This window comes from Helianthus annuus, chromosome 7 (assembly GCF_002127325.2).
Source record: "Helianthus annuus cultivar XRQ/B chromosome 7, HanXRQr2.0-SUNRISE, whole genome shotgun sequence".
NCBI lineage: Eukaryota > Viridiplantae > Streptophyta > Magnoliopsida > Asterales > Asteraceae > Helianthus > Helianthus annuus.
Window position 1 is genome coordinate 36,876,814 of NC_035439.2, and position 11,463 is coordinate 36,888,276.

The window sequence follows — 11,463 nt, forward strand, 5'->3', positions numbered from 1 at the left end:
TCATTGTTGTTGCTTGTAGATGTATCATCTCCCGTATTTCCAGTAAAAGCGTACATGTTGCTAAACGGATTCAAGAAAATATCATCCATCTTTAACGTACCTAAAAAACCAGCAAACACTTAGAAAATTTCCAAACTTTGAAAAACAGTGATTTCGAGCGAAATCACCTATGAGCGAAATCAACAGAATGTACTTCGAGCGAAATCAGGTATATACTGATTTCGAGCAAAATCAGAAATGTCTTCACGAGCGAAATCAAACAGTTAAGTTCCTACGAGCGAAAACAGAAGTTATCTAAGAGCGAGATCAAGTTTCGCTCCAAATGATCACTTGAATCTCGAGCGAAATCAGGAATTTACGAGCAAAATTAACTTTTTTATCGAAGAGTCGTTTCGAGCGAAATTAGGTTATTAGGTCATTTTTACCAATTTTAATCCGAATTTTAACCTGATTCTTTCTAGGATTTGTTATTTCTATGTTTTACACGTAATACTCGAAATTCGGTCCATTTTACCTATGACTCGATACAGACGTAATTAACAGACATTCAGTGCACCAACATAATCTGACCCGAAACCAAAATAACCACCACCATCATTTATGCTGCTGTCCGGCCGTGTCCGCCGCCGCCGGCTGCCTCTTCGTCGCCCTAACCACCACGAAAACACCACCAACACCACCTTCAGTTCTAATCTTAAAAAACATAAAAAAAATGACAGTTCACGATTGCTGTATATTCGCTTAGATCGGTAAGAAAACAAATTTTTCGGTTGACTTATCAGTGAAAAATAGCTCGAATCGTGTTGTCGTGACACCACCGCCGCTGCTCGATTCCGGCCGCCGGAGAAACGGCGTCTTCACCATGGTTTCTCTCTCTCTTCGTTTCTATTCTTGTCGTCTGACACCACCCACCACAACGCCGCCGCTTGTGGTGGTGGTTTTTACTCGAAGTAGATGGTACCGGAGGTACTACCTCCGCCGCCGCAGACGGCGATGTCGTCGCCACCTTCACTACCGGTAAGAAAAGAACGAGATGGGGAGCGGGGGATGTGTGGGGTGACATTCCAGCAAGCACGAAACCCCGGTGGCCGGCCGGTAACCGGCACCGGTCGCTGATGATCAGACAGAGAAGGCAGAGGGGTGAAAGGAGATGTCAGCTGAAGGTGTGTAGATGTTTTAGGGTTTTTGAAATGATAAAGGAGTGAACACTCACTTATATATTTAGGTTTATTAATTGTGGGATGGGCCCAGGGCCCATTAGAGTGTTTTGAGCGGCCTAATACCATTCCGAAGCCCGTTACTTGAACCCGATTGCTATAATATGTCGTAAGATATAACGTCGGAAATTGAGGTTTGACGCGTATTTTGTCGATCGCGTTAAATCAGTAAATTGCGTAATTTGTCGTTTTTAATTCGTTTTTCGATCTGATTTCGTCTGCGGATATTAAAATTTGAAAATGAAGTTAAATATGTCATAATATTTCAGTTTTTAAGTTAATACGCGCGTCTGATGCTTCCGTTTCATTGCCGGTGTGTTACTGTTTCCGTGTTTTTCGTTCGCGTTTGCGGTTTGTGTTGTTTAAAAGCATAATATTTTCGTAAAACAAAATTCGTAAGTTTAGATTATACGTATCAACTTCGTATTTGTCAGCGTTGTAAGTATTTTGTATGGTATCAGTTCGTTATCGCTTAATATTTAGCAGATTTCTCGAAAAATCCTCATATGCGCACTGTAACGTCTGATTAGTGTTCCTAGGCAAACCAAGAGCATAATTAAGTTAATTCTTGCCTTAAACATTATTTATTATCGCCTAAATGTTTGTAAATCGCGTAATTAGGAGCCGTTAATTACCGGTTGTCACACTAAATGTGTTTCCGTGATGTCGTTCCAAGAAGGTGAACTTGCTAGCATGCAACCTATGACGTTCTTACCAATGAATACTTATAAGTTTGTAATAAAACAACGTAGCTAAACTACGTTTCTGAGCTCTACCGAGTCGTTAACAAAACGACTCTACGAAGGTATTATTATCTTGATTTGAAATAGCCATTATACGGTTATTTGATCCCATTTATAATCGGGATAAAACTAAGTCTCGAGATCGAGTTAGTTTTTGAGGGTTTTAGGATATATATATTGTACGATAAGAGCTATTGTACGTTAACCTAACCCTATATATATAGAAACAGGATCCTGGCCTAACACGTGGCAGGGGGCGCTAATTGTTATGCAGGGGTACGATTATCCTTTTATACGTTCACTCCTTATTCGCGTTATAAATCTCTTTCAAATTAAAACTCCAAAGATTTCTTGTTAGCTGTTACCTCCTTTGCAAGCTTTCTAAGATCTATGGCGTCTAACGTGGATTCTGTTCGACAAAGTAAAATTCGTTGACGTTTTCTATTTTTGTTCCAGCAAATCATGCAACAGATATGGCGTTTTGTTCTTTTATGCTTGTTTCATTGTTTTTTTATATTAGTATTTTATAATGTGTTGTATGATTTTCAATGGCGTTATTCAATTATGCAATTTAATCGCGTTTTAATTGGTAGTTAAACAATTACTAAGAATTGATAATTGGAGTTTTCAATATTAATTTTAATTATCGCTTACGATCTTGTATATTTCTTATGTTTTTACGATCATTGGCGTTTTACATCTATTTGATTAGTTCTGAATGTTATTTAGTAGTATTTGTAAACATCAGTTATTACTATTTGTTAATTTGTGTAAATATCAGTTTTGTTAACTATGCGTTTTCATTGTGATGCTATATTTTTGTTAATTATTTATGTTGTTAAGTGTTTTTAATTATTCATCTCATGGCGTTTTTATCATGTCGTTTTTAAATTATGTGTTTATTATGTCTTGTTTATTATTCAATTAATGACGTTTTAATCTATAATGTTATTACGAGACATTTTCTATTTTTAATGGCGTTTTTCTGATTTTTCTGTTCCTCACTGTGTTTTCTCAGACGAAGTTGCTACCTCGAGTCAAAAGCTTTGCCCAAAAACTGGATTACCATTTATCATTCCTGACGTCAGTGAAGAAATAAAGCCCACAATGGACATGGTATTCTCAAGCCTCGATGATTGTTATTCAATGTATGTTAAGTATGCCAAGGAGTGTGGGTTTTCAGTTAGGAAAGGGACTACAAAGACAAACTCTAAAGGTGTCTTACATATTAAGTATTACTTGTGTACGAGATCTGGTTTATACAAGGACAAGAAGGTTGATACGTTGGACCCCAATCAAAAGGAGCGATTAGTGCGATCCAACTTTTCAAAGAGGACTGATTGTGGTGCACTGTTATGTGTACTTTTTGAGGCTGGATCATGGAAGGTGTATAAGTTTGTCAAGGAGCACAACCATAATCTTGTTGAACGTCCTGATAAGCATTGTCTTCCAATTGAACGACAACTCACTCAGCTCCAGAAGCATGTTATACACAGCATCTCTAAGCTGAACTTGGGTCCCGTCAAGGCGCTTAATGTTATGAAGACTTGTTTTGGCGGTTTTGAAGATGTGGGTGCAAGTAAAGTTAAATTTAAGAACTATAAGAGGTAAATTAATTTGTTTATAGGGGAAATGACGGTGATATGGTGGTAAGACATTTGAATGAAAAAAACCATTCCCAGCCTAATTTCTCGTATGATTACTTCACAGACGAAGAGAATCGTTTGAAGGGACTTTTTTGGTGTGACGATCAAGCCAAACGTAATTACCACGTATTTGATGATGTGATTTCGTTTGACGCCACATATTGTTCCAACAAGTAATATTTTATAATTCGACTTCTTCTGTTTTTTGGCGTTTTATGAGTTTACATGCAATGGCGTTTTTATTAGTTTACATGATATGACGTTTTATTAGTTTACATGCAATGGCGTTTTATGAGTTTACATGCAATCGCATTTTTATTATTGTTTCAGTTCTCATGATGTTTTCATATGCAGATACTCTATGGTGGTTGTACCGTTCACGGGTATAGACAATCATCACTGCAATGTTACATTTTCTCAACCAAAAGTTGTTGTCACTGACCAAGATCCAGCAATGAAGAAGGCTATTTCTGCTGTATTTGTTGACACGAGGCATCGATTATGAATGTGGCATGTGATGCATAAACTTTCTCTGAAGGTTGGTATGCTTATTTTTACTTTTAGCGTTTTAGGATACACTGCGTTTTAAAATACATGGCGTTCTGTACCTTGTTACTGTTTTTTTAATTAAGTTTTGTCTTTGTGTAATTTATATGTTTTTTATGCATGGCGTTTTCGTGTTATACATAGGTTGGTGTTAGGCTATGCAATTCCACCAATTTTAAAGAACGCATTTGTGGTGTTGTGTGGATGGATATTCTCACACTTGAAGAGTTTGAATCAGAATGGGAAGCGGTTAACGTAGAGTTCAATTTAGCAGATAATAACTGGCTATCTAATATTTTTGCACTCAGGGAATCTTGGATCCTTGCATACTATAGAATGGAGGAGATGTCGGGTCTTATGCGAACGACATCGAGGTCGGAGAGTGAGAATCATTTTTTTGGTCAAGTGTGCAATTCGAAAGATACTCTTGTTGAGTTCATGACTCATTATGAAACCGCAATAGAAGCACAGCGTCACTCACATCGGAAAAATGATCATGAATCTCGATACAAACGACCCGAGTTGAAGAGTAATTACCAATTGTTGGAAGGGCAAGCTGTTGACATATACACAAAAAGTATTTTTTGTGACGTTCAAGCTGAGCTGATTGGAATTGCGGATTGCATAAATCAACGTTACGAAGATCAGCCCGATGGGTTTGTTAAGTTTTACAAAAATGACTTCCAGCAGCCTTGTACATCCTTATTTGAGGTAAAAAATGGCGTTTTGTTTTTATATGGCGTTTTCGGTTAATGGCGTTTATCATATCCAATGTGTTTTTTTACTTTTTTTAGACAAACATTCTCTGCATGGCGTTATAGAGATATTTTTTTGGCGTTTTTCAGGTAATGTTCCGTAAGTCTGATTGCACATGCAGTTGCTCATGCAGGCGTTTTGAACAGTTTGGTTTGCTATGTAGACATATATTCTATGTTTTGAGAATTATGGACATTAGGGAATTTCCAAAACAATACATTATGAATTAGTCGTGAATATATGACCGAGCTTGATCCCGATGTGCAAAGTATGATGCGAGATATTATTTTTTTCAACGGAATATACTTTGAACCCTTTATCTGGTAATAAAGAGGAGTTATCCTTATACAAGGATCATGTTCAATCTTATATGAAGAAGGTTCAAGATATGCAGATTGTTGCTCCTCCCACTAGTACTACGGATAGATTTTCTGAGATAACCGGTCAATATAAAAATTACAAGAATCCGATAAGAGTCCCTGTTGGGTATAAATCCAAAGGTTCTAGTTCTCGGAAGCGCCTGAAATCTAAACAAGAGATAGCAATCGAGAAAAAGAAATCAAAGTCGAAACCCGGGGCCAAAGAAAGACAAGGTCAGAACTGCAAAGGCTATGGACACTACGCATTGACATGCAAACAGGCCGTAATTAAAAGAAGATCGACAAGGTCTTCGAGAGCTAGTGAAGAGTAGTTTGGCGTTTTGTATTTTTCATTCTTACAGAACACACACAGATGGACTTCGAGAGCCAGTGTAGAGTAGTTTGGCGTTTTGTATATTTCATTCCTATAAAACATAGACAGATCTCAGTTTGGCGTTTTACATCATTTTTATACATCATTTTTTCCATCTTTTTTTTTCGACCTATTTGTTGATAACATGCTACTTCAAAGTTACATAACAAACAACATAAGATCGGACAAGCAAATCAAACCCCCCCCCCAAAAAAAAAAAAAAACAACGCCACTAAATAAAACTACCATAAACCTCTAATTTTGGTCATGCTAAACTCAATAATGTTTTGCTAAACAAGATGGACAACATTGTTAATCCTCAGTCAAGAAAGATGTCTAACAATGTTGTCCATCCCGTTTAGCTAAACTTTATTGAGAACAAAACTGAATCTCAATGAAATGGCATTTTGGAATTTTTGTGGTTTTTGTATGTTTTGGCGTTTATATTGAGGATCTTGCTCATTACATCGAGCGAAAGTTTACTGACAAAATAGTGTACATCAAAGAAACATGAATTGGAATCTTTGATATTTGGGTTTTTTTGGCGTTTCTAAGATGAATGGTATAGAGGAAAATATGGTGTTTGGGGTTTTGGTGTGGATTTTAGTAGGTCTGAGAGATTGTTTATATTCGAAGTTTTTGGCGCGATTTTTATTATGGTAAATGCTAGTAATTAAGTTCCGTCGTTTCAGTACTGTTTGTTCAGCTTTATCGGTTAAAAACAAAGTTTGGCGTTTTATATCTAATGGCGTTTAGATTAGGATGAAGTGTGCTATGTGTGTTAAGGCGGGATTTTAATAGCGTTTTATTCATGAGTTTGGCGTTTTGTGTAGAGAAGTCAAAAGACCCTTTTACCCTTAATGAAGCGAGCCACACTAACAAAAGTGATGTTATTTACGAAAACACCACCGCGTCATCTAGTCCATAGATTGTTTTGATCTAACGATCCATAAGCGTTCTCTCCATTCTCACACTTTCCACCGTTTTCTCTAAATCCTGACCATATATATATATATATATATATATATATATATATATATATATATATATATATATATATATATATATATATATATATATATATAGGAGGAGTTAGGTTGAAAGTGGATTTTTCCTAGAAAGTCTAGGAAGCAATAAGAATTGGACATGTGGTATTGAAGGATTTTAACTAGAAGGGCAATTATGTACTTTCACATTCTAATTTTATATTTGGAATTTATCTTCATTAACTAACATTGCACGTACTTGAATGTAACTGATTGTGTCCATGATTTTTGGAATTTTGGTTGTTTTCGAATTCAAATCATATGTAAATATCAATCGTTTGATCGTTTACTTGTTTCCATGCTTCATCCGTATTCAATATTTTTTTTCAGAGAGAAAAATCATGGCTTCAAACACACTTGTTGATTGTCGAGATGGTAATTACAGTTATTTTTTTTGTTTACTATTGTAGTTTTGTGTGTAGACTATTAACATTTATCTGGAAAACCATCAGCATGTTCTTGGTAATGTGTTTTAACAGTCAGAGAGGTTGAAGTCAATGTGTTTGTTGATCCCATAATGTGACTGATGGTTTGTAATATGTAGATCACTCTTTTTTTTAGATATTGGATAGTGTTTTTTAACATCCATATTGTAGTTTTGTGTGTTGTTTATTAACCTTTTTCTGGAAAATCATCAGCATGTTTCTTGGTAATGTGTTTTAACAGTTAGAGAGGTTGAAGTCAATGTCTTTATAGATTCCATAATGTAAATGATGGTTTGTAATATACAGATCACTCTTTTTTCGGATATTGGATGGTGTGTTTTTACTTCCATTCTGATGTTTCTATTCAGGGGTGACTAGTTATCAGTTTTTTAGCATGTTGTTTAGAATTTTGTGTTAATATGTGTTTTATAAGTGCATTAGTAGATAGCATGAAGAGTATGTTTTTTACTATGGCTTTTTTTTATTTTTTACATGTGAGAATTTTTTTTTGTTGGTTTTTGTTTTGTTTTCATTACATTGTGTTTTATAATGTGTTTTATGCTCATTAAATCACTTCTGTGTTAAGTGTTTAAAAATCTACTAGGCTTTTTATGGTAGTTTGTGTTATGTTGTTATTTATATAAAACCCCATTTATGTAAGGTCAGTGTGTTTTAGTGTTTCAAAATCAGTTTTTTCTTTGTGTTTTATTCATGTGTTTAAAACTGTTTTGGTTTTTCTATCTTGCGACCTCAAATGTACTTTAAGATTCAAATCCATGTAGGTTTCTTTTTTGTGTGTGGTGAACCCTTTTAGTGCATGTTAATGATGTGTATGCATTTTTTGTCATGTTTTGTAGATGCTCCCAATTACCAATTACGTGGCCTGGAAAAAGTTTCTCCTAACTCGGGAACAAAGAGATATATTCCAGATTTACCGTCTTCGTTGACTCCAGCAGAGGGCATGTTATTTGAAACAGTTGATGCTGCGTATAACTTTTACAAAGCTTATGCAGAAGCTGGAGGTTAGACAGTTAGGAAGGGCACACAACATGAAAATCGTGGTATTGTAATAAATAAGTATTTTTTTTGTTCAAAAGAGGGTCATAAAGAGTTTTGACCGGTCGATACTTAAGCCGAACAGCCTTCTGATAGGTGGGTACATAGGGTACCATCCAAAAGGACTGGATGCCAAGCGATGATCAGAATAAAGCTGAACGATGCCAAGAAGTATGAGCTATATCATTTCAGAGGCGCATAACCATGATTTTGTGCACAAAGAAGATTTACATCTTTTGTTCGACCAAAGTTGATTTCAAAAATTTCAAAAAAGAATTAAATTTGTTCATCTGAGAGTTTGATGCTGAAATGTTTGTCAATCGACTAATGAGGAAAAAAGAGTTTTTACCGAACTTTTCTTGCGAATATCAAACGACGGACGAAGGTGTGTTGAAGTGCATTTCTTGGGCTGACGAGGATATGAAGAGGAATTTTTATATGTTTGGAGACGTTATATCATTTGATGCTACCTACAAGTGGAACAAGTAACGACGAGATTAATTTTTTTTCTATATGCAATTTGTTTTAGCCATGCTGTGTTATAAATACATTATGATATTTTTTTCATTCGCTGATTTTTTTGTTTGTAGGTATAACATGATGTTGGTCCCTTTCACTGGGATTGATAATCACAATAGGAACGTCACACTTGGTGCTGCAATTCTTGGTTCTGAAATGGCAGACGCATAGCTGGTTACTTAAGGTGATCAAGGACACATATGGGTACGCGCCTCCCGTAATCGTTACTGACCAAGACCCTGCGATGAAAAGGGCTATAGCGGATGTTTGGCCTGAGTCGAGGCATCTGTTATGTATGTGGCACATCATGGATAAACTCACTACAAAGGTCTGTTTTTTTATGACAGTGTTTTTTTAGATGTGTCTTTTTACTGTGTTTTAATTTTTTTAACATACACGCTAAAATGTTGCTTAGATCGGGGCTGCCCCATGTTCAAATACCGATTTCAGGAAAAGATTGTCTGCAATTGTTTGGACAAATTCTTTATTGCCCGAAGCGTTTGAGCCTGAATGGGCAGCTATCTTAAATGATTTCGGTTTAACCGACCATGAATGGCTAACGTATATATACGGGCTCCGTGAATCATGGATTCCAGCTTACTATCGCGAAGAAGAAATGTCTGGACTTATGCGGACGTCATCTAGATCTGAAAGCGAGAATCATTTTTTGGCAAGATTAGCAATCCAAAGTGCACTTTGGTTGAATTTCTTAGCCACTTCGACACAACTATCGAAGCGCAAAGACACGAGCATCGAAAAACCGATCATGACACTCGATACACCAACCCTGTGCCATGGAGTGATTTTGTTATCAAGAAGCAAGCAGTTCAGATATATACCAGAACTATATTTTTTGACATTCAACTTGAGATTCAACATGCTATTCATCGTTGTACTAGTGTCAGATTAGATCATGTCGGTGATTTCATTAGGTTTTCTATTAAGGATCTCGATCAGCCATGTTCTGCATTCTTTGAGGTGATATTGTGTTTTATGTTATTTATACATTATTTTGCCTTTTTTAAGTATCCATTTGATTTATGCACTGTGTTTTATGGATATTCAATGTTACAGGTTATGATACGTGAGGAGGATGTTACTATTAAATGTAACTGCAACAGGTTTGAGCAGTTTGGATTGTTGTGCAGTCACATTTTTTGTGTGTTAAGGATTCTTGATGTAAGGGAGTTTCTGAAACAATATATATTGAGGCGATGGACGCTTGAAGCTGTTCCAAATAGTTCCCCCGGGTCCATTCTTATGGATGGCGGTGATCCAGATCGTTCGGAGGTTAACCGTTGTGTTCGTGAGATTAGTCACGCAACTGAGTATATCGTGAACAAGTTGATTTCAAACTTTGATTAGTGGTGTAATTTTTCGTGATCATATCTAGCAGTTTATGTCAGTCGCTGACGAGGCTCAGATAAATGCACCTCCCAAGACACGACGTAATCAATTTGCTGAACTGCTGGGAGTTGCTCCAGTGAGCACGACCACTATCCGTGTTCCAGTTGGTACCAGGTTCAAGGGTTGTGGTTCTCATAAACGCCTCAAATCTCAAAAGGAGCGAGCCATAAGTCAGTCTGGAAGTAAACGTCGGTAATGTTCAATATGTAAATAATATGGTCATAACAATCGAACGTGTTGGAAATACATCGTGGCTGTGCCTGAGGCAGGCACTTCGCGGAATGCTGAAGGTAATGCTACTACAATCGGTGAAGGTGACGCTGCTACAGTTGTTGAAGGTGATGGTCCTGGTTCAAAAGATGTTGATGATGTGTTACACATCAAGAAATGATGCAGATCTGGATGACGAAGACATGGAAGAGTAGTTTCTTTTTTTATAAAAAATTAAGTGTTTTGTTGAACTTTTCACTTTTGTGTTTTAATTTTCCCGTGTGTTTGTTTGGATTTTAATTTGTTGATTTTAAAACTGGTTGGGTTGAACATTTGTGTTCTTGTTATTTTGCATTTTAGGCGTAACTTTGTTTTTTTAAATAGCCCCCTGTGTTTTATCTGATGCATTCATTGTGCGTGGTTTGGTGGGTTGAAGGATGTGGTAATGTGTTTTACTTATCACACACATTATAATACCACAATTTTTTATGTAATTGTCATGCCATGTAAACCTGGTCTTATACATATTTTACATATCCCTTGTACTAGTTAGTTTTGGTATACAGTTTACCCTTTACAGCCATTAAAATGTGTTTTAACTTGGTTTGCAATTTATAGATACCATGAAAAAGATAGTTTCGTTTCCAGTTCACATTATTTCATAATCTCTATTAGGTGTGTTTTAAGATGTTATACATTATTACAAACTATATTTCTTTTGTGGATCCAAACAAACTAATATTATCGACATAAATTCACATTGTTAAAGAGGTACAAACTATTCTAGATGACATTTTTATCGACGGGAAACTCAAAAAACATAACCGAACATATTTTAAGATATACAATTCAAAATAACACCACCAACGAAATGTTAAAATTGTTTTTGAAATCCATCCCATATTACTTCAAGAAACCACCACCAACGAAATGTTATTATTGTTTTTTGAAAACATCCCATTTTAATTCAGTTATCCAATCTTCCCTTGATTGCATCAAAGGCTGCGGCTTCTAGATTCTGTTTTTCATCGGCCGACAACTTTTTATATTTAGCAACGTCAGTTTCAACAAAACTTCTGTGTGTGTTTGCGTCACTTAGAAGCATCTTCATAATGTACTTATGCCTAAGATCATCAATTTCTTTGCGCTGCTTGTATGTA

At 36.0% G+C, this 11,463-nt stretch overlaps 2 protein-coding genes across 2 annotated transcripts; both read left to right on the forward strand.

The window, feature by feature from the left end:
* The first annotated feature begins 3,067 nt into the window (after positions 1–3,067).
* Positions 3,068–4,973, forward strand: LOC110913141 (protein FAR1-RELATED SEQUENCE 1-like). Its single transcript, XM_022157991.1, has 4 exons — positions 3,068–3,567; positions 3,961–4,081; positions 4,297–4,863; positions 4,947–4,973. Exons 1-4 carry the CDS (start codon positions 3,068–3,070, stop codon positions 4,971–4,973), a joined length of 1,215 nt encoding a protein of 404 aa, XP_022013683.1.
* A 4,020-nt stretch (positions 4,974–8,993) lies between these two features.
* Positions 8,994–10,484, forward strand: LOC110913140 (protein FAR1-RELATED SEQUENCE 5-like). Its single transcript, XM_022157990.1, has 6 exons — positions 8,994–9,014; positions 9,102–9,475; positions 9,586–9,664; positions 9,761–9,976; positions 10,083–10,275; positions 10,363–10,484. The coding sequence occupies exons 1-6, from the start codon at positions 8,994–8,996 to the stop codon at positions 10,482–10,484; spliced, it is 1,005 nt and encodes a 334-aa protein (XP_022013682.1).
* The last annotated feature ends 979 nt before the right edge of the window (positions 10,485–11,463 follow it).

Coding starts and splice junctions, on each gene's coding strand:
- LOC110913141 (XM_022157991.1), top strand. CDS start 3,068: ATGGACATGGTATTCTCAAGCCTCGATGATTGTTATTCAATGTATGTT. Junction 4,082..4,296: donor TGAAGAAGGCTATTTCTGCT/GTATTTGTTGAC, acceptor TGTTATACATAG/GTTGGTGTTAGGCTATGCAA. Junction 4,864..4,946: donor CTTGTACATCCTTATTTGAG/GTAAAAAATGGC, acceptor TACTTTTTTTAG/ACAAACATTCTCTGCATGGC.
- LOC110913140 (XM_022157990.1), top strand. CDS start 8,994: ATGGATAAACTCACTACAAAG. Junction 9,476..9,585: donor ACACTCGATACACCAACCCT/GTGCCATGGAGT, acceptor TCGTTGTACTAG/TGTCAGATTAGATCATGTCG. Junction 9,977..10,082: donor GTGATCCAGATCGTTCGGAG/GTTAACCGTTGT, acceptor CATATCTAGCAG/TTTATGTCAGTCGCTGACGA.